Below are 21,146 nucleotides of genomic sequence, written 5' to 3' on the forward strand. Positions count from 1 at the left end.
TTAGCCATCCAGTCAGCCAGCCAGCTAGGCAGTCAGCCATCCAGCCAGCCAGCCAGCTAGGCAGTCAGCCATCCAGCCAGCCAGCCAGCTAGGCAGTCAGCCATCCAGTCAGTCAGCCAGCTAGGCAGTTAGCCATCCAGTCAGCCAGCCAGCTAGGCAGTTAGCCATCCAGTCAGCCAGCCAGCTAGGCAGTCAGCCATCCAGTCAGTCTGTCAGTCAGCTGTAACACTAAAGAACCCAAACAGTACAGGCACATCCTGTTAATGGACAAATGGATGGAAGGACAGGCCTGAATCTAACAGTGAGTTTCCCACGTCTGTTGTTTTGCAAAGAGAAGGGTTTTCCCTCTGTAACCCTAGTCTTATGTAACCATCAGACAGTGTGGCACTGGGGAGGGAGGGAGGGAGGGAGGGGAGGGAGGGAGGGAGGGAGGGAGGAATGGACGTGGCTCTGACCGATATCTGACTACGAGTCCCGACCAGAGCCCTATATTTAAAGAGACAACTTTTAGAATTTTAAATATCGTTATGTTAAATAATAATGTCATTGTGAAATATTCCTCATGTAATGTTAATGGGAGCAAACATGGCTGCCATAGAATGTTGTGGTGTCATCTAGATGTATTATAATGAGGAAACCTCAATGCCAACCAGTCAGTCAGCCAGGTACTCAATCAGTTAGCTAGCCAGTCAATCAGCCAGTTAGTTAGTAAGTCAGTCAGTCAGTCAGTCAGCCTGCTAGTCAGTCAGCCAGTCAGCCAGATACTCAGTCAGTCAGCCAGTCAGCCTGCTAGTCAGTCAGCCAGTCAGTCAGCCTGCTAGTCAGTCAGTCAGTCAGCCTGCTAGCCAGTCAGCCAGATACTCAGTCAGTTAGCTAGTCAGTCAATCAGCCAGTTAGTTAGTCAGCCAGTCAGTCAGCCTGCTAGTCAGTCAGTCAGCCAGTCAGCCTGCTAGTCAGTCAGCCAGTCAGTCAGCCTGCCAGTCAGTCAGCCAGTCAGTCAGCCTGCTAGTCAGTCAGCCAGTCAGTCAGCCTGCTAGTCAGTCAGTCAGTCAGCCAGTCAGCCTGCTAGTCAGTCAGCCAGTCAGTCAGCCTGCTAGTCAGTCAGCCTGCTAGTCAGTCAGCCAGTCAGTCAGCCTGCTAGTCAGCCAGTCAGTCAGCCAGTCAGCCTGCTAGTCAGTCAGCCAGTCAGTCAGCCTGCTAGTCAGTCAGTGAGCCAGTCAGCCTGCTAGTCAGCCAGTCAGTCAGCCAGTCAGCCTGCTAGTCAGTCAGCCAGTCAGCCTGCTAGTCAGCCAGTCAGTCAGCCAGCCAGTCAGTCAGCCTGCTAGTCAGTCAGCCAGTCAGTCAGCCTGCTAGTCAGTCAGTCAGTCAGTCAGTCAGTCAGTCAGTCAGCCTGCTAGTCAGTCAGTCAGCCAGTCAGCCTGCTAGTCAGCCAGTCAATCAGTCAGACATTCACTATCCCAACTCTCAAAATATTTTGCTCTGGCATTGGGTAGGTAGGTCAGTAGTTACTGGAACGGACCCTGTATGTAATATGCTCGCTTACTTTATCGTGTTTTTCTTATTTCTTAGCACTAGGTAGGTAACTAGGTACAGTAGGTAGGTACATATATAGGAAGGTAGGTAGGTAGGTAGGTTGGTAGGTAGGTAGGTAGAAACATAGGTAGGCTGGCAGGCTGGCAGGCTGCCAGGGATGTGACGCTGACCGATGACTGACAAAGAGTCCTGAGGAAGACCTGAGAGGTCGAAACATTGTTTTGCCAATAACACAACACGGAAACATAGATTGCAGTATAATGTAGGTTACACAGTGACCCTAAAGAGGTCTCAGGTGCTGCCATGTCACTGATGCCAGCAGGGGTGGACTAGCCATAGGACAGTTCTGGCAAATGCCAGATGGGCTGATCCATTTTAAGCCCAGTGGGCCAGTCTAAATATTTTTTTCTGTTGCTCAAAATGATCAATATTTGGTTAATAATGGGGAGCCTCGAGGTAAATATAGGCCGGAGTGGTGGCCTCAAGGGAAACACAGGCCGATGCGGGGGCCTCAAGGGAAACACAGGCCGGAGTGGTGGCCTCAAGGGAAACACAGGCCGATGCGGGGGCCTCAAGGGAAACACAGGCCGGTGTGGGGGCCTCAAAGGAAACACAGGCTGATGCGGGGGCCTCAAGGGAAACACAGGCCGATGCGGGGGCCTCAAGGGAAACACAGGCCGGTGTGGGGGCCTCAAAGGAAACACAGGCCGATGCGGGGGCCTCAAGGGAAACACAGGCCGATGCGGGGGCCTCAAGGGAAACACAGGCCGGTGCGGGGGCCTCAAAGGAAACACAGGCCGATGCGGGGGCCTCAAGGGAAACACAGGCCGGAGTGGGGGCCTCAAGGGAAACACAGGCCGGAGTGAGGGCCTCAAGGGAAACACAGGCCGGAGCGGGGGCCTCAAGGGAAACACAGGCCGATGCGGGGGCCTCAAGGGAAACACAGGCCGGTGCGGGGGCCTCAAGGGAAACACAGGCCGGTGCGGGGGCCTCAAGGGAAACACAGGCCGATGCGGGGGCCTCATGGGAAACACAGGCCGATGCGGGGGCCTCATGGGAAACACAGGCCGATGCGGGGGCCTTAAGGGAAACACAGGCCGGTGCGGGGGCCTCAAGGGAAACACAGGCTGATGCGGGGGCCTCAAGGGAAACAGGCCAGTGGCCTCGAGGGAAAACATGGGCCTGTGTTTTAGAAATACCCAGACCAATTTCTGGTCCCTGGATGCCAGTACTGTTTAGTAGATCAAATGTGGTTCCTTCTGATCAAACATCACTGTGTAGACAATATGTACTGACCCATTTCATACTATTTTGTCGACCCAGACCATACCGTGCTTCTTTTGTCCTTTCAAGAACAGTTTCAACTATAGTGTGTAAAAGGGCCAGCTCAGTACAGCTTGGGCTGGCTTGGATTGGCTCAGTATTGTGGAAAGGGTTTAAGGTATGTGAGGAGAATCCTTCTTATTCTTTAATTTACCAGAAGAGTTTTACAACCACTTTTACCCAGCAATAATTTAGCACTCGTGAGATGCAGTATGGCAAAATGGTTCCATTTGGGACTGAGTTCAGCTGAACATTGGTCCCATCTGGGACTGAGTTCAGCTGAACATTGGTCCCATCTGGGACTGAGTTCAGCTGAACATTGGTCCCATCTTGGACTGAGTTAAGCTGAACATTGGTCCCATCTGGGACTGAGTTCAGCTGAACATTGGTCCTATCTGGGACTGAGTTCAGCTGAACATTGGTCCCATGTGGGACTGAGTTAAGCTGAACATTGGTCCCATCTGGGACTGAGTTCAGCTGAACATTGGTCCCATCTGGGACTGAGTTCAGCTGAACATTGGTCCCATCTGGGACTGAGTTAAGCTGAACATTGGTCCCATCTTGGACTGAGTTCATCTGAACATTGTGTGACACAAAACAGAGAGAGGGGGGAAATGGTTTTCTATTCCATCAGGACCGGAAGGGGTTGAATGTGCATAAGATTCATGTTATGAGTCTAATTTTTCTGTCAAATGGCTCATTCTGTGTCCTGGCGGTTATCCAGTGTGAAGGCAGCAGCGTTTTGTATTATATATGCCGTTGCCCTGACACACAGCCCATGCCGTGCCACCCCAGGAGATTATAATCGCTCTGAGTGCTTCCTTCAGATTTGATCCGATAAAAAGATTGTAATCGTTCTCTCCATCAGCCCATTACTATGGTGATGTCTGTGTTACTATGGTGTTCTCTGTGTTACTGTCACGCCCTGACCATAGAGAGCCCTTGTTTCTCTATGGTGTAGTAGGTCACTGCGTGACTAGGGGGGTGTTCTAGTCATTGTATTTCTATGTTGGTGAGTTGTATGGTCCCCAATTAGAGGCAGCTGGTAATCGTTGCCTCTAATTGGGGACCATATTTAGGTAGCCTTTTTCCCCACCTGTGTTTTGTGGGATATTGTTTTGTGCGTGTGCGCCACGTAGTCACGTTTCCTTCTTCGTTTATTGATTTATTGTTTTTGCTTAAAGTTTCACTTTGTAATAAATATGTGGAACTCAACATCCGCTGCGCCTTGGTCCCGTTCTTACGACAACCGTGACAGTTACTATGGTGATGTCTGTGTTACTATGGTATTCTCTGTGTTACTATGGCGTTGTCTGTGTTACTATGGCGTTGTCTGTGTTACTATGGCGTTGTCTGTGTTACTATGGCGTTGTCTGTGTTACTATGGCGTTGTCTGTGTTACTATGACGTTGTCTGTGTTACTATGGCGTTGTCTGTGTTACTATGGCGTTGTCTGTGTTACTATGGCATTGTCTGTGTTACTATAGTATTTCATCAGTCCTAGCATTACTATGGTATTTGGCCAACTGACAGAGTATTTGGTTTTAAAAGCTCTAACATCCTGTTTTAAAGACCCTAACAACCAGACAGATCCTGCTTAAAGGCCCTAACAACCAGACAGATCCTGCTTAAAGACCCTAACAACCAGACAGATCCTGCTTCAAGACCCTAACAACCAAACAGATCCTGCTTCAAGACCCTAACAACCAGACAGATCCTGCTTCAAGACCCTAACAACCAGACAGATCCTGCTTCAAGACCCTAACAACCAGACAGATCCTGCTTCAAGACCCTAACAACCAGACAGATCCTGCTTCAAGACCCTAACAAACAGACAGATCCTGCTTAAAGACCCTAACAACCAGACAGATCCTGCTTAAAGACCCTAACAACCAGACAGATCCTGCTTAAAGACCCTAACAACCAGACAGATCCTGCTTCAAGACCCTAACAACCAGACAGATCCTGCTTAAAGACCCTAACAACCAGACAGATCCTGCTTCAAGACCCTAACAACCAGACAGATCCTGCTTCAAGACCCTAACAACCAGACAGATCCTGCTTCAAGACCCTAACAAACAGACAGATCCTGCTTAAAGACCCTAACAACCAGACAGATCCTGCTTCAAGACCCTAACAACCAGACAGATCCTGCTTCAAGACCCTAACAACCAGACAGATCCTGCTTAAAGACCCTAACAACCAGACAGATCCTGCTTAAAGACGCTAACAACCAGACAGACCCTGCTTAAAGACCCTAACAACCAGACAGATCCTGCTTAAAGACCCTTTCAACCAGACAGATCCTGCTTCAAGACCCTAACAACCAGACAGATCCTGCTTCAAGACCCTAACAACCAGACAGATCCTGCTTCAAGACCCTAACAACCAGACAGATCCTGCTTCAAGACCCTAACAACCAGACAGATCCTGCTTCAAGACCCTAACAACCAGACAGATCCTGCTTCAAGACCCTAACAACCAGACAGATCCTGCTTCAAGACCCTAACAACCAGACAGATCCTGCTTCAAGACCCTAACAACCAGACAGATTCTGCTTCAAGACCCTAACAACCAAACAGATCCTGCTTCAAGACCCTAACAACCAGACAGATCCTGCTTAAAGACCCTAACAACCAGACAGATCCTGCTTCAAGACCCTAACAACCAGACAGATCCTGCTTCAAGAACCTAACAACAAGACAGATCCTGCTTAAAGACCCTAATAACCAGACAGATTCTGCTTCAAGACCCTAACAACCAGACAGATCCTGCTTCAAGACCCTAACAACCAGACAGATTCTGCTTCAAGACCCTAACAACCAGACAGATCCTGCTTCAAGACCCTAACAACCAGACAGATCCTGCTTCAAGACCCTAACAACCAGACAGATCCTGCTTCAAGACCCTAACAACCAGACAGATCCTGCTTCAAGACCCTAACAACCAGACAGATTCTGCTTCAAGACCCTAACAACCAGACAGATCCTGCTTCAAGACCCTAACAACCAGACAGATCCTGCTTCAAGACCCTAACAACCAGACAGATCCTGCTTCAAGTCCCTAACAACTAACTACATCACACTAATTAGAATGCATGTCCAAGCCTTGTTGTGGTCCATCTGAGCTGGGTGACCTTAATGGTAATGATATTCGAAGTGATGCAGGCTGAATTACAATGAAGTATCTGCAGTAAACAGAAATAAATACATGAAAAAGGTACCATTTAAAGGGCCAATCAGAAATTCAAAGAGTAACACAGCGGTCATCTGCCTCTGTTTTGGTAAAAAAGGGATGGGCTTGGAGATATGTAACCACTCTCAAATTCATAGACCAAGCTATGTATGCAAGACCGGACCATCCATGACATCAATTTGATCATTTAAACATGTTTTGAGGCTATACAGTGTTTGTTTACATTTAGTAAAACAATCTTTATATATTGGGTTTGGATGGGGCGTGACAGTTGAACTAAGAGCGTAAGACATTAAAAAAAATATATATTTTTCAAGAATTAATGGATATATATCATTCATTTAATGATATAACTGTTAATTGAAATGCATTCCAGGTGACTACCTCATGAAACTGGTTAAGAGAATTCCAAGATTGTGCAAAGTTGTCATCAAGGCAAAGAGTGGCTACTTTGAAGAATCTGAAATATAAAATATATTTTGATTTGTTTAACACTTGTTTTGGTTACTAGATGACTCCATATGTGTTATTTCATAGCTTTGATGTCTTCACTATTATTATACAAAAAAAATAGTAAAAAATAAATAAGAAAAACCCTTGAATAAGTAGGTGTTCTAAGACTTTTATATCATTAATTTATAAGTCTGAAGAGGTGTGTAACAACTGCAGATTGCCCCTTTTAAAGAGTTTCCTGGACGTTGCTGGGTGTTTCTGGCGATAGAGAACTGAACCTTTTAAGTGAACATTAACAAGGACTCATTGAGTTGACTGGGATTCAGCACCATGGACAGCGCCACCACTGCCATGCAATACAGTGAATGGACTACGTGTGCAGAAAACTTCAGCAGAGCAGTTGGGCTTTTCAATGAAACTGATCATCAAGTCTCCACAGATAGAACTTTAACTGTATTGCCTAGGTGTGTGGACAATGTGTTGAGAACTTCTTATGTACCTGTCAGAATCATAACACCGGTCACATTGGTTCGATGTGGAAACAATGTCGATTCAACCAGTGTGTGCCCAGTGGGATGACACTACACCTTCCATAATGATTGTATGTGTCCGCATCCTGTGGGATGATGAGGGTTGGACACAGAGAGAGGGGGATAAAGAGAGGGAATTGAAAAGAGGGCGATTGGGGGAGAGAGAGAGAGAGGTGTGAAGGTTGTGAGAGAGAAGGGAGGGAGCGGGAGAGAGAGTGAAACTGTCTGTTCGTTTGGCAGAGAGACTGTCTGTTCGTTTGGCAGAGAGACTGTTCGTTTGACAGAGAGACTGTCTGTTCGTTTGACAGAGAGACTGTCTGTTCGTTTGGCAGAGAGACTCTGTTCGTTTGACAGAGAGACTGTCTGTTCGTTTGGCAGAGAGACAGAGAGACTGTTCGTTTGACAGAGAGACTGTCTGTTCGTTTGACAGAGAGACAGAGAGACTGTATGTTCGTTTGACAGAGAGAGTGAGACTGTCTGTTCGTTTGACAGAGAGACAGTGAGACTGTTCGTTTGACAGAGAGACTGTCTGTTCGTTTGACAGAGAGACTGTCTGTTCGTTTGGCAGAGAGACAGAGAGACTGTATGTTCGTTTGCCGGAGACAGTGAGACTGTTCTTTTGACAGAGAGACTGTCTGTTCGTTTGACAGAGAGACTGTCTGTTCGTTTGGCAGAGAGACAGAGAGACTGTTCGTTTGACAGAGAGACTGTCTGTTCGTTTGACAGAGAGACAGAGAGACTGTATGTTCGTTTGACAGAGAGAGTGAGACTGTCTGTTCGTTTGACAGAGAGACAGTGAGACTGTTCGTTTGACAGAGAGACTGTCTGTTCGTTTGACAGAGAGACTGTCTGTTCGTTTGGCAGAGAGACAGAGAGACTGTATGTTCGTTTGCCGGAGACAGTGAGACTGTTCGTTTGACAGAGAGACTGTCTGTTCGTTTGACAGAGAGACTGTCTCTTCGTTTGACAGAGAGACAGAGAGACTGTCTGTTCGTTTGACAGAGAGACTGTCTGTTCGTTTGACAGAGAGACTGTCTGTTCGTTTGACAGAGAGACTGTCTGTTCGTTTGACAGAGAGACTGTCTGTTCGTTTGACAGAGAGACAGTGAGACTGTCTGGTCGTTTGACAGAGAAACTGAGAGAATGTCTGTTCCTTTGGCAGAGACACTGTCTGTTCGTTGGACAGAGAGACAGAGAGACTTTTTGTTCGTTTGACAGCTCTAAATGCTCTATGTCCTGATAAGCAGCTTACTCTCTCTCTCCTCCCTGTCTCCTCCCCCCTTCACTCTCTCCATCCCTCTATCCCTACCCCCTCACTCTTTCGTGCTATTTTGCTCTCTCTTTCTCCCCTCCCCCTCTCCTCACAATAGTGTGTGTGATGAGTAGTAAAAACACATTTGGATAGTGTAGGGGCAGAGGTTAGGGCCAGGGCTGAGACTGCCAGGGGCTGAGGCTGGGACTGGGACAGGGAGTGGGACAGGGACTGGGGCTGGGACAGGGACAGGGACTGGGACAGGGCCTGGGACTGGGAGAGGGACAGGGACAGGGACTGGGACTGGGACTGGGACTGGGACTGGGACAGGGACTGGGGCTGGGACAGGGACTGGGGCTGGGACAGGGTCTGGGACTGGGACAGGGACTGGGACAGGTACTGGGGCTGGGACAGGGACTGGGGCTGGGACAGGGTCTGGGGCTGGGACTGGGCCTGGGACTGGGACAGGGACTGGGACAGGTACTGGGGCTGGGACAGGGACTGGGGCTGGGACAGGGTCTGGGGCTGGGACAGGGACTGGGGCTGGGACAGGGACTGAGACAGTGACAGGGACTGGGACAGGTACTGGGGCTGGGGAAGGGACTGGGGCTGGGACAGGGCCTGGGACAGGGTCTGGGGCTGGGACAGGGGCTGGGACAGGGACTGGGGCTGGGACAGGGACTGGGGCTGGGACAGGGATGGGGCTGGTGGTGCTAGGGCTAAGACTGGGACTCGGATTGGGACAGGGCCTGGGGCTGGGACAGGTGCTGGGTCTGGTGGTGCTGGGCCCAAGGCTGGGACTGGGAATGACGTGGATTTTGAGAGCAGCCTATCCAGCCGTGACGCACGGTCCCCACGGAATAAGAGACGTGCCAGTGAATATCTTAAACATAAAGAAAAACGATTGCTTTTCCCCCCAATTTAGAATGAATTTGATTAAGCATTGCCTCCTCTCAGTCAAATCTGGTTAATCAGCTTCACATCGGTGTGTCTTTTTCCATAATTTACATACCTGTATACTTTAGTTAGCTTGTTCAAGTAGGCTATCCATCGCCATTTTCAAAGAGCTCTCCGATAGCCTACCAAAGACAAGCTACTCCAAACTATTCAGAGAGCCCTGTAATGCCATTTTTTTTTTTAACTAGGCAAATCAGTTAAGATTAAGAACAAATTCTAATTTACAATGACGGCCTAGGAACAGTGGGTTAACTGCCTTGTTCAGGGGGCAGAACAACAGAGTTTGTCAGGTGAGGGATTCGATCTTGCAACCTTTCGGTTACTAGTCCAACGCTCTAACCACTAGGCTACCCTGCCGCCCGTATGTCAACAAGCCTAATATTTTGTATTCAAATGTTATGCGTGAAGACATTTAGGCCGGCATGTGCACACAGTGGCTTGTGCTCATGGAACAAGAGATAAGATTTATGATATCATGTTTCTGACCACATCCTATTTAAATATTGTTGTTTAAAAAAAAATAGATTGCTTGTTTTTCATTTTGTTTACGAAACAAATGAGAATAATTCTAAAAAAATAATATTTTTTTTTAGCAATGGACGTTCGGACACAAAAACCACGGAAGGTGAATTATTCAAATAAGTTTGTTTTGGTATCAAAATTGAAAAACAAGCAATCAGGACTGTCCATGGTTTCGTGAGACTGTCTTTGGCCACGGACGGTCTCACGAAGCCACGGAGGAAGTCTCACAAAGCCATGGAGGAAGTCTCACAAAGCCATGGAGGAAGTCTCACAAAGCCATGGAGGAAGTCTCACAATGCCAAGAACCGTGAATTATTCTAATACATTTTGTTTTCGTAATTGAAATGAAAAACAAACAATCCGTTTTTTTTGAAAACAACAATAATTAAATATTGATATGATATAAATCAAATATCTATATTTTTTATTACGATTCTTTTTTTTTAAGTCTGCATTGTTGGGAAACATTTCTGTCACGTTCGTTGTAAGAATGAGACCAAGGTGCAGCGTGGTAAGCGTATATCTTACTTTTAATAGATGAACACCGAACAAAACAAAGAAAAATACAAAACAAACATAAAGTTCTGCAGGCTTCACAGTAGCTATATAAAAATCAGAGACAACGAAAGACAGCTGCCTCTGATTGGGAACCATATCAGGCCAACATAGAAATACAAAAACATAGAAATACATAATCTAGAATGAAATTGGTTCGTAAATTCAGAGCGTTTCACTTTCGGAGTGTTCAGAGCACACACTGGACACTCTGGCCGAGGAGTAGGGTTGATCCGAGCGTTCTGACCTAAGAACAGCAGTAAAGCACCCAAGCAAACTGGCTAACGTTGGCTAGCTTGCTAGCTACTTCCAGACACAAATGAGAGAACAGCTCACTGACAATTTTACTCACACTAGCAGAGCTGGTCAGGCTGTTTGTATGTTATCCAGAGCGTTAGTGACTAACTGCTGCTGGAAACAATTTAATTATGTTGTTTTTTTTTGGCCGACATTTACTGACACCGGCCATATTCAACAGATGTTGAGCGTTCGTACATCCGTCAGTTATTCTGCGCTCTGGCACACTCAGACGAGAGTGCTCTGAAATCAGAGTAGAGTGAATATACCATCTACATCTATCAACAGTTGTCATAGTGACATCATGAACATTCTATTGAAATGGTTACTTGCATAGTGGAGTCTTCTGTTTAGACATGTAGCTAGCTAGGTAAACAATGAACCATAATCCCAACTCATAATGTTTATACCCTTCATGAATCTGCAGGTAGCTAACCAACCAAGTTCAATGTTAGCTAGCTAACATTAGGCTAGAACTAGCAAATGTCTCTGAAATACAAATAATATTACTTCACAGATCATACACGTCATGTTAGCTAGCGAGCCGGACAGCTAACAGTACATTTTAACTTGAAATGAAAATGATTTTCTGACAACATTTGACAAGTGTAATATCTGAAAATGTAGCTAACTAGACTCTCTTACCTGTGTACATGGATGGACGCTTCTCCCTCTCTGTCACGGATGCCATGTTTGCCCTTAGTTTGAAGATGTAATCCGGAGACAGCTGTTTTATACAACAACCTTCTGTGCCTTCTCTTTTAAACTCTGTCTGCATATTTGCAATCAAATGCCATAATTTTCTCCATCTCCTTAGCTTACATACTCTAATTCCACTGATTTCTAAACTGGGTCCTCCAGAAAATGGAGAGCAACACTGATGCAGTTCTACTACGTGATATCTTTATTAAAAGCAGCGTTAGAAAGGATTACCTACACATACTGACCAGCTCATATTATAGACAGAAGCGCGCTACATGGCAGACCAATCCGAACTCATCTCTCGGCATGTCCAGCCCACTCATTATCTCAGCCAATCATGGCTAGCAGGAAGGTTACTGTTTTTTTTCTGTGGCTAAACCAACAAGGCTCGTAATTTAACAATTTTATTCATATTTACAGATGGCATACAAGTCTGTTATTAAGGCACATGAAAGTTCCAGAAGGCATTTCTACTAAAAAATGCATTTTCATAATAAAAAAAAAAAAGGTTTACGTTGAAATGCCTCTCCTGTGATGTAGTGACGTGCGACATACGCCTAGTTTCCTGAATCGAGTCACAATTTACTATAATTTACTACTGGCTACTTTCACCCTAAAGTTTCTGCTTATAATTTCTGATATTTGGAAGACCATTTGTTTTTTCAAGGATAGTTTGATATTGTACATGCAGCTTCTCTTCTGTCATAAAGTAGTGCTCACCAGAATAATGTCTTACATTGATAGAATGAATGTATTACTTATCTAGTTAACACCGGTAAAGTTGTCTGTTTCGTTTAGGGACCGGGTAAAAAAAAAAAAAAAAAAAAATGCAATAACTCGAAAACAGTGGAAAGATTTGGTCCTGTGCAAATGTCCAAATATCATCAGTTTTCACCGGTTTTAAGGGAAATGTAAATGTAACAGTTGTCGTCGGATAAAGCGGACCAAGACGCAGCGGGGAAATGTGCACTCATCTTCTTTTTATTTAGTTGGCAAAGAAGGTGAAACCAAAAATAAACACGTACACAACAAAGAAACAACGACGAATAACAGTCCTGTAAGGCTTGGAGCTACACACAGAAACAATCTCCCACAAAACACTAATACCAACACATACCTATATATAGGACTCTCAATCAGAGACAACTAAAAACACCTGCCTCCAATTGAGAGTCCAACACCCAATTACCTAGACATAGAAATACTATAACAGGCAAAAAATAAAGGTGTTCCATTTCCATTGTGTTTACCCTAGATGTTGTTTTAGACTGTGATGTTTCTAACTGTGGTCATTCTGACACTTTGAAAAGGTTATTTTTTTGGGGGGGGGGGTTACGTGAGGATTTTGTGCTTTTGCATTTCTGTGATCATTGAAACCAAAGCAGCAACAGTGCTGGAGGGTGGTGTGTGTGTGTGTGTGTGTGTGTGTGTGTGTGTGTGTGTGTGTGTGTGTGTGTGTGTGTGTGTGTGTGTGTGTGTGTGTGTGTGTGTGTGTGTGTCCATGTGTGTGTCCGTGTGTGTGTGTGTGTGTGTGTGTGTGTGTGTGTGTGTGTGTGTGTGTGTGTGTGTGTGTGTGTGTGTGTGTGTGTGTATTTAAAAAAAAAATGTTTCCTCATCAATCTAAACACAATAGCCAATAATGACGAAGCAAAAACAGGTTTTAAAAAAAATCTTTGCAAATGTATTACAAATAAAAAGCTGAAATATCACATTTACATAAGTATTCAGACCTTTTACTCAGGACTTTGTTGATGCACCTTTGGCAGCGATTACAGCCTCGAGTCTTCTTGGGTATGACGCTACAAGCTTGGCACACCTGTATTAGGGGAGTTTCTCCCATTCTTCTCTGCAGATCCTCTCAAGCTCTGTCAGGTTGGATGGGGAGCGTTACTGCACAGCTATTTTCAGATCTCTCCAGAGATGTTAGATCGGGTTCAAGTCCGGGCTCTGGCTGGCCCACTCAAGGACGTTCAGAGACTTGTCACAAAGCCACTCCTGCGTTGTCTTGGCTGTGTGCTTAGGGTCGTTGTCCTGTTGGAAGGTAAACCTTCGCCCCAGTCTGAGGTCCTGTCTTTGCTCCGTTCATTTTTCCCTCCATCCTGACTAGTCTCCCAGTCCCTGCCGCTGAAAAACATCCTCACAGCATGATGCTATACACATACATACATATAAATACACATTTTTTTTTTTTTTTATTATATTTTCCTTTATTACTTTCTAACCCTCCCCTAATTGGAGTAAACTAATGAACAATAGCACTTAGGCTTCTACACACTATATACATTTTACAGACACAGTCTATTTTACAATAGTGATATTTTGTTTGTTTTTACTCCTCTCCTTCCTCTAACCCCTTCCCATCTATTTCTTTCACTAAAGTTCTGACCCTGTATGCGTTTTACCGACGCAGCTTTACATTACTTATTAGTTATTGGTTGTTACTATTCATAATCTTCAGCTCCATTCAACCCCTCCCATCTTTCCCCTTAACACCATCCATATTGGATTTCTATTTGCCATATATCTTTCAACCCCTCCCATCTTTCCCCTTAACACCATCCATATTGGATTTCTATTTGCCATATATCTTTCAACCCCTCCCATCTTTCCCCTTAACACCATCCATATTGGATTTCTATTTGCCATATATCTTTCAACCCCTCCCATCTTTCCCCTTAACACCATCCATATTGGATTTCTATTTGCCATATATCTTTCAACCCCTCCCATCTTTCCCCTTAACACCATCCATATTGGATTTCTATTTGCCATATATCTTTCAACCCCTCCCATCTTTCCCCTTAACACCATCCATATTGGATTTCTATTTGCCATATATCTTTCAACTGTGCGGTGATGTTTCACAAAAGTACTGAACCTTTCTATTCTCATCGTTTCTACAGATTGTAAATTAAAGATAAACTTTTTTTGTTGTTGTTGCTAAAAGTATTATTATATTATTGATCGATTATTGACTATGACTTTTCAAATCACCCGGATAGTGCGATCTGTAGTGTTAGCTCCAGGTAAATGTTGTAATTCTTCAGCCATTCCTGGACCTGTGACCAAAAACAAGCTACACATGGACAGAACCAAAACAAATGATCTAATGATTCTATCTCTTCACCGCAAAATCTGCAGATCTGGGAAGGTTGTATCCCCTAAATATCTCTAGGCCTTGTTGGTTCCAAATTTCTTCCATTTAAGAATGATGGAGGCCACTATGTTCTTGGGGACCTTCAATGCTGCAGAATGTTTTGGTACCCTTCCCCAGATCTGTGCCTCGACACAATCCTGTCTCGGAGCTCTACGGACAATTCCTTCGACCTCATGGCTTGGTTTTTGCTCTGACATGCACTGTCAACTGTGGGACCTTATATAGGTGTGTGCCTTTCCAAATCATGTCCAATCAATTGAATTTACCACGGGTGGACTCCAATCAAGTTGTAGAAACATCTCAAAGATGATCAATGAAAACAGGAAGCACCTGAGATCAATTTTAAATCTCATAGCAAAGGGTCTGAGTACAATAAGGTATTATTGTTTTAAATTTTTTATAAATTTGCAAACATTTCTAAAAACTGTTTTCACTTGGTCATTATGGGGTATTGTGTGTACATTGCTGAGGATTTTTATTTATTCAATACATTTCAGAATAAGGCTGTAACGTAACAAAATGTGGAAAAAGTCAAGGGGTCTGAATACTTTCCGAAGGCACTGTATCACTGTAGAAGAGTCAAGAGTGCCTGTGTATGAGGGAGGGGCGGTGTGTGTGTGTGTGTGTGTGTGTGTGTGTGTGTGTGTGTGTGTGTGTGTGTGTGTGTGTGTGTGTGTGTGTGTGTGTGTGTGTGTGTGTGTGTGTGGCCTGTTTGCCTGTCTGTGTATGTGTGCACATATGTGTTTGTAGTAGCAGGCCGGGCCTCTGTGTGTGTGTGTGCGTGTGTGTGTGTCAGGTCTGGGCAGTGTGTGTGCCAATCCATCCAGACAAAGAGTTACGGAGAGACAGAGAGAGGGATAATGGCAGATTGGTAATCCTGTGAAAGGCTCACAAACTCCTTTGTCTACTAGCAAACACATTCTACAGTCCTCTAATACCAAACACATTCTACAGTCCTCTAATACCAAACACATTCTACAGTCCTCTAATACCAAACACATTCTACAGTCCTCTAATACCAAACACATTCTACAGTCCTCTAATACCAAACACATTCTACAGTCCTCTAATACCAAACACATTCTACAGTCCTCTAATACCAAACACATTCTACAGTCCTCTAATACCAAACACATTCTACAGTCCTCTCCTCTAATACCAAACACATTCTACAGTCCTCTAATACCAAACACATTCTACAGTCCTCTCCTCTAATACCAAACACATTCTACAGTCCTCTCCTCTAATACCAAACACATTCTACAGTCCTCTCCTCTAATACCAAACACATTCTACAGTCCTCTAATACCAAACACATTCTACAGTCCTCTAATACCAAACACATTCAACAGTCCTCTAATACCAAACACATTCTACAGTCCTCTAATACCAAACACATTCTACAGTCCTCTCCTCTAATACCAAACACATTCTACAGTCCTCTAATACCAAACACATTCTACAGTCCTCTAATACCAAACACATTCTACAGTCCTCTCCTCTAATACCAAACACATTCTACAGTCCTCTCCTCTAATACCAAACACATTCTACAGTCCTCTAATACCAAACACATTCTACAGTCCTCTAATACCAAACACATTCTACAGTCCTCTCCTCTAATACCAAACACATTCTACAGTCCTCTCCTCTAATACCAAACACATTCTACAGTCCTCTAATACCAAACACATTCTACAGTCCTCTAATACCAAACACATTCTACAGTCCTCTAATACCAAACACATTCTACAGTCCTCTAATACCAAACACATTCTACAGTCCTCTCCTCTAATACCAAACACATTCTACAGTCCTCTCCTCTAATACCAAACACATTCTACAGTCCTCTCCTCTAATACCAAACACATTCTACAGTCCTCTAATACCAGACACATTCTACAGTCCTCTAATACCAAACACATTCTACAGTCCTCTAATACCAAACACATTCTACAGTCCTCTCCTCTAATACCAAACACATTCTACAGTCCTCTCCTCTAATACCAAACACATTCTACAGTCCTCTAATACCAAACACATTCTACAGTCCTCTAATACCAAACACATTCTACAGTCCTCTAATACCAAACACATTCTACAGTCCTCTAATACCAAACACATTCTACAGTCCTCTCCTCTAATACCAAACACATTCTACAGTCCTCTCCTCTAATACCAAACACATTCTACAGTCCTCTCCTCTAATACCAAACACATTCTACAGTCCTCTAATACCAGACACATTCTACAGTCCTCTAATACCAAACACATTCTACAGTCCTCTAATACCAAACACATTCTACAGTCCTCTAATACCAAACACATTCTACAGTCCTCTAATACCAAACACATTCTACAGTCCTCTCCTCTAATACCAAACACATTCTACAGTCCTCTAATACCAAACACATTCTACAGTCCTCTCCTCTAATACCAAACACATTCTACAGTCCTCTCCTCTAATACCAAACACATTCTACAGTCCTCTAATACCAAACACATTCTACAGTCCTCTAATACCAAACACATTCTACAGTCCTCTCCTCTAATACCAGACACATTCTACAGTCCTCTCCTCTAATACCAAACACATTCTACAGTCCTCTCCTCTAATACCAAACACATTCTACAGTCCTCTAATACCAAACACATTCTACAGTCCTCTAATACCAAACACATTCTACAGTCCTCTAATACCAAACACATTCTACAGTCCTCTCCTCTAATACCAAACACATTCTACAGTCCTCTAATACCAAACACATTCTACAGTCCTCTAATACCAAACACATTCTGTAGTCCATAGACTGGTCCATTGAGTCGGATCTCTCACAAAGCCTCTCTCATAGACTGGTCCTTTTTGAGTCGGATTTGATCAATTGGAACAGAAAGACAACTGGCATTTCACTTTTTACCTTTTGAGTAATTTAGCATACTCTCTCATCGTACTTAAAAAAAAAAATGTTGTATGTTTGTGTTATTCATGCCTGCCTGGTGGAAATGATGTCCGTTTTGAATTCACAGATATAACGTCTGATATTGTATTGTTTTTTTTTGTCTCTTCTTTCTCCAGGAACAAGTGGAATATGTGTTTCTGATTATCTTCACCATTGAGACCTTTCTGAAGATCTTGGCTTATGGCTTAGTGATGCATCCCAGCTCCTACATCCGTAACGGATGGAACTTGTTGGACTTTGTCATTGTCATCGTCGGGTAAAACAGAATGTTTATTTTACCTGCTCCAACTCCTATTGTTAGAATTGTCCACTAACTCTTAAAGTTGTCTTCTCCCCCTTTCCCCCTTTCCCCCCACGTTCTATCTCTCCTCAATGTCTCCTCCATCTCTCCTCTCCATCTCTCCTCCTCTCCTCTCCTCCATCCTTCCATCTCTCCTCCTCTCCTCCATCTCTCATCTCCATCTCTCCTCCTCTCCTCCATCCTTCCATCTCTCCTCCTCTCCTCCATCTCTCCTCTCCATCTCTCCTCCTCTCCTCCATCCTTCCATCTCTCCTCCTCTCCTCCATCCTTCCATCTCTCCTCCTCTCCTCCATCCTTCCATCTCTCCTCCTCTCCTCCATCTCTCCTCTCCATCTCTCTTCTATGTCTCAACTGTTCCTTGTTTATTTATTCACTTCATCTCTTCTCGCTATTTCCCTCTGTCATTATCACATAGAATATCATCGGGGTTGACTTCCCCATGTATCTCTCTTCCATCCCTCATCTTTCCTTCTTTTCTTCAACCCTCCATCCCTCCATCTCTGCTCCTCTCCTCCTTCTCTGCTCCTCTCGTCCATCCTTCCATCTCTCCTCCTCTCCATCTTTCCTCTCCTCCATCCCTCCATCTCTGCTCCTCTCCTCCATCTCTCCTCCTCTCCTCCATCCTTCCATCTCTCCTCCTCTCCATCTTTCCTCTCATCCATCCCTACATCTCTGCTCCTCTCCTCCATCTCTCCTCCTCTCCTCCATCCTTCCATCTCTCCTCCTCTCCATCTTTCCTCTCCTCCATCCCTACATCTCTGCTCCTCTCCTCCATCTCTCCTCCTCTCCTCCATCCTTCCATTTCTCCTCCTCTCCATCTTTCCTCTCCTCCATCCCTACATCTCTGCTCCTCTCCTCCATCCCTACATCTCTGCTCCTCTCCTCCATCCCTACATCTCTGCTCCTCTCCTCCATCCCTACATCTCTGCTCCTCTCCTCCATCTCTCCTCCTCTCCATCTTTCCTCTCCTCCATCCCTACATCTCTGCTCCTCTCCTCCATCCCTACATCTCTCCTCCTCTCCTCCATCCTTCCATCTCTCCTCCTCTCCATCTTTCCTCTCCTCCATCCCTACATCTCTGCTCCTCTCCTCCAACCCCCCTCCTCTCCTCCATCTCTTCCCTTTGCTCTCTCTCCTGCTTATGGTTAATCTGGATCTAGAATGATCTGGTAGTCTCTGGCACACAAACCCCTCACCCCCTCCCTTTCGCTCTCTTCTCTTCTCTCCCTCACTCCCTCACTCCCCTTCTCTTTATCTCAGTTTCCCTCTCCCTCTCCCCCTCCCTTTCTCTCCCATCTCACTGCCTCTCTTTCTCCCTCCCCTGTCCCTGTTTGTCTCTTAATCCGACCCAGACTCCCTTGGCTTTCCTCTCCTCCCTCTCTCACTTTCTCTCTCTCTCTCTCTCTTGCTCTCTCACTATCTCTTCTCCTCCCTCTCGCTCTCTCTCTCTCTCTTTGTCTATCAGCGGGTTTAAAGCTCCTTAGTGGATACATGTTGATGGGAATCAGTCTGCAATTGCAGAAACACTATAGAGCACAACAACAAAGCAATAACAAATAAAAATACCATTGTACAATACGGCCCTATGAAGCAGGCTATCCTGATCTCAGTCTGGGGTTGACAAGTCCTCCATTGTTGACAAGCCATTGATGTGTGTCATGTCAAGGTGTCGGCAAAAGCACAAGCTGACTTGACTACCAGGCTATACTTGACCACCAGGCTGTACTTGACTACCAGGCTATACTTGACTACCAGGCTAAACTTGACTACCAGGCTATACTTGACTACCAGGCTATACTTGACTACCAGGCTATACTACCAGGCTATACTACCAGGCTATACTACCAGGCTATACAACCACGCTATACTACCAGGCTATACTTGACCACCAGACTATACTACCAGGCTATACTACCAGGCTATACTTGACTACCAGGCTATACTACCAGGCTATACTTGACCACCAGACTATACTTGACCACCAGACTATACTTGACTACCAGACTATACTACCAGGCTATACTTGACTACCAGGCTATACTTGACTACCAGGCTATACTACCAGGCTATACTTGACTACCAGGCTATACTTGACTACCAGGCTATACTACCAGGCTATACTACCAGGCTATACTACCAGGCTATACTTGACTACCAGGCTATACTTGACTACCAGGCTATACTTGACTACCAGGCTATACTTGACCACCAGACTATACTTGACTACCAGGCTATGCTTGACTACCAGGCTATACAGGTTATACTTGACTACCAGGCTATACTTGACTACCAGGCTATACTTGACTACCAGGCTATACTTGACCACCAGGCTATACTACCAGACTATACTTGACTACCAGGCTATACTACCAGACTATACTTGACTACCAGGCTATACTTGACTACCAGGCTATACTTGACTACCAGGCTATACTACCAGGCTATACTTGACTACCAGGCTATACTACCAGACTATACTTGACTACCAGGCTATACTTGACTACCAGGCTATACTTGACTACCAGGCTATACTACCAGGCTATACTTGCCCACCAGGCTATACTTGACCACCAGGCTATACTTGACTACCAGGCTATACTTCACTACCAGACTATACTTGACTACCAGGCTATACTTGACTACCAGGCTATACTTGCCCTCCCTTCATAGTCGTCGCCAAACCCACTGGCTCCAGGTCATCTATAAGTCTTTGCTAGGTAAAGCCCCGCCTTATCTCAGCTCACTGGTCACCGTAGCAGCACCCACCCGTAGCACGCGCTCCAGCAGGTATATCTCACTGGTCATCCCCAAAGCCAGTTCCTGCTTTGGCCGCCTTTCCTTCCAGTTCTCTGGTGCCAATGACTGGAACGAATTGCAAAAATCACTGAAGCTGGAGACTCATATCTCCCTCACTAACTTTAATCACCAGCTGTCAGAGCAGCTCACAGATCACTGCACCTGTACATAGCCCATCTGTAAATAGCCCATCCAACTACCTCATCCCCATACTGTTATTTAAATTTTTTTGCTCTTTTGCACCCCAGTATCTCTACTTGCACATTCATCTTCTGTACATCTATCACTCCAGTGTTTAATTGCTAAATTGTAATTATTTCGCCACTATGGCCTATTTATTGCCTTACCTCCCTAATCTCACTATATTTGCACACACTGTATATAGACTTTTTTTCTATTGTGTTATTGACCGTACGTTTGTTTATTCCATGCGTAACTCTTTGTTGTTGTTTGTGTCGCACTGTTTTGCTTTATTCTTGACCAGGTCACAGTTGTAAATGAGAACTTGTTCTCAACCAACCTACCTGGTTAAATAGAGGGGAAATAATAATAAAATACAAAATACATCTAACTCAGGTGGGGATGAAGGCGATGATGATGATGATGTGTTATA

At 44.8% G+C, this 21,146-nt stretch overlaps 1 protein-coding gene across 1 annotated transcript in view; it reads left to right on the forward strand.

The window, feature by feature from the left end:
- cacna1fb (calcium voltage-gated channel subunit alpha1 Fb) overlaps positions 1-21,146 on the forward strand; it is a 183,032-nt gene that overhangs the window by 23,557 nt on the left and 138,329 nt on the right. Inside the window, exon 3 of the mRNA XM_082962277.1 lies at positions 17,553-17,692. Within this exon, the coding sequence (XP_082818403.1) occupies positions 17,553-17,692 (140 nt within the window). The remainder of the gene's footprint in view (positions 1-17,552; positions 17,693-21,146) is intronic.

This window comes from Salmo salar, chromosome 15 (genome assembly GCF_965601325.2).
Source record: "Salmo salar chromosome 15, fSalSal1, whole genome shotgun sequence".
Taxonomy (NCBI): Eukaryota; Metazoa; Chordata; class Actinopteri; order Salmoniformes; family Salmonidae; genus Salmo; species Salmo salar.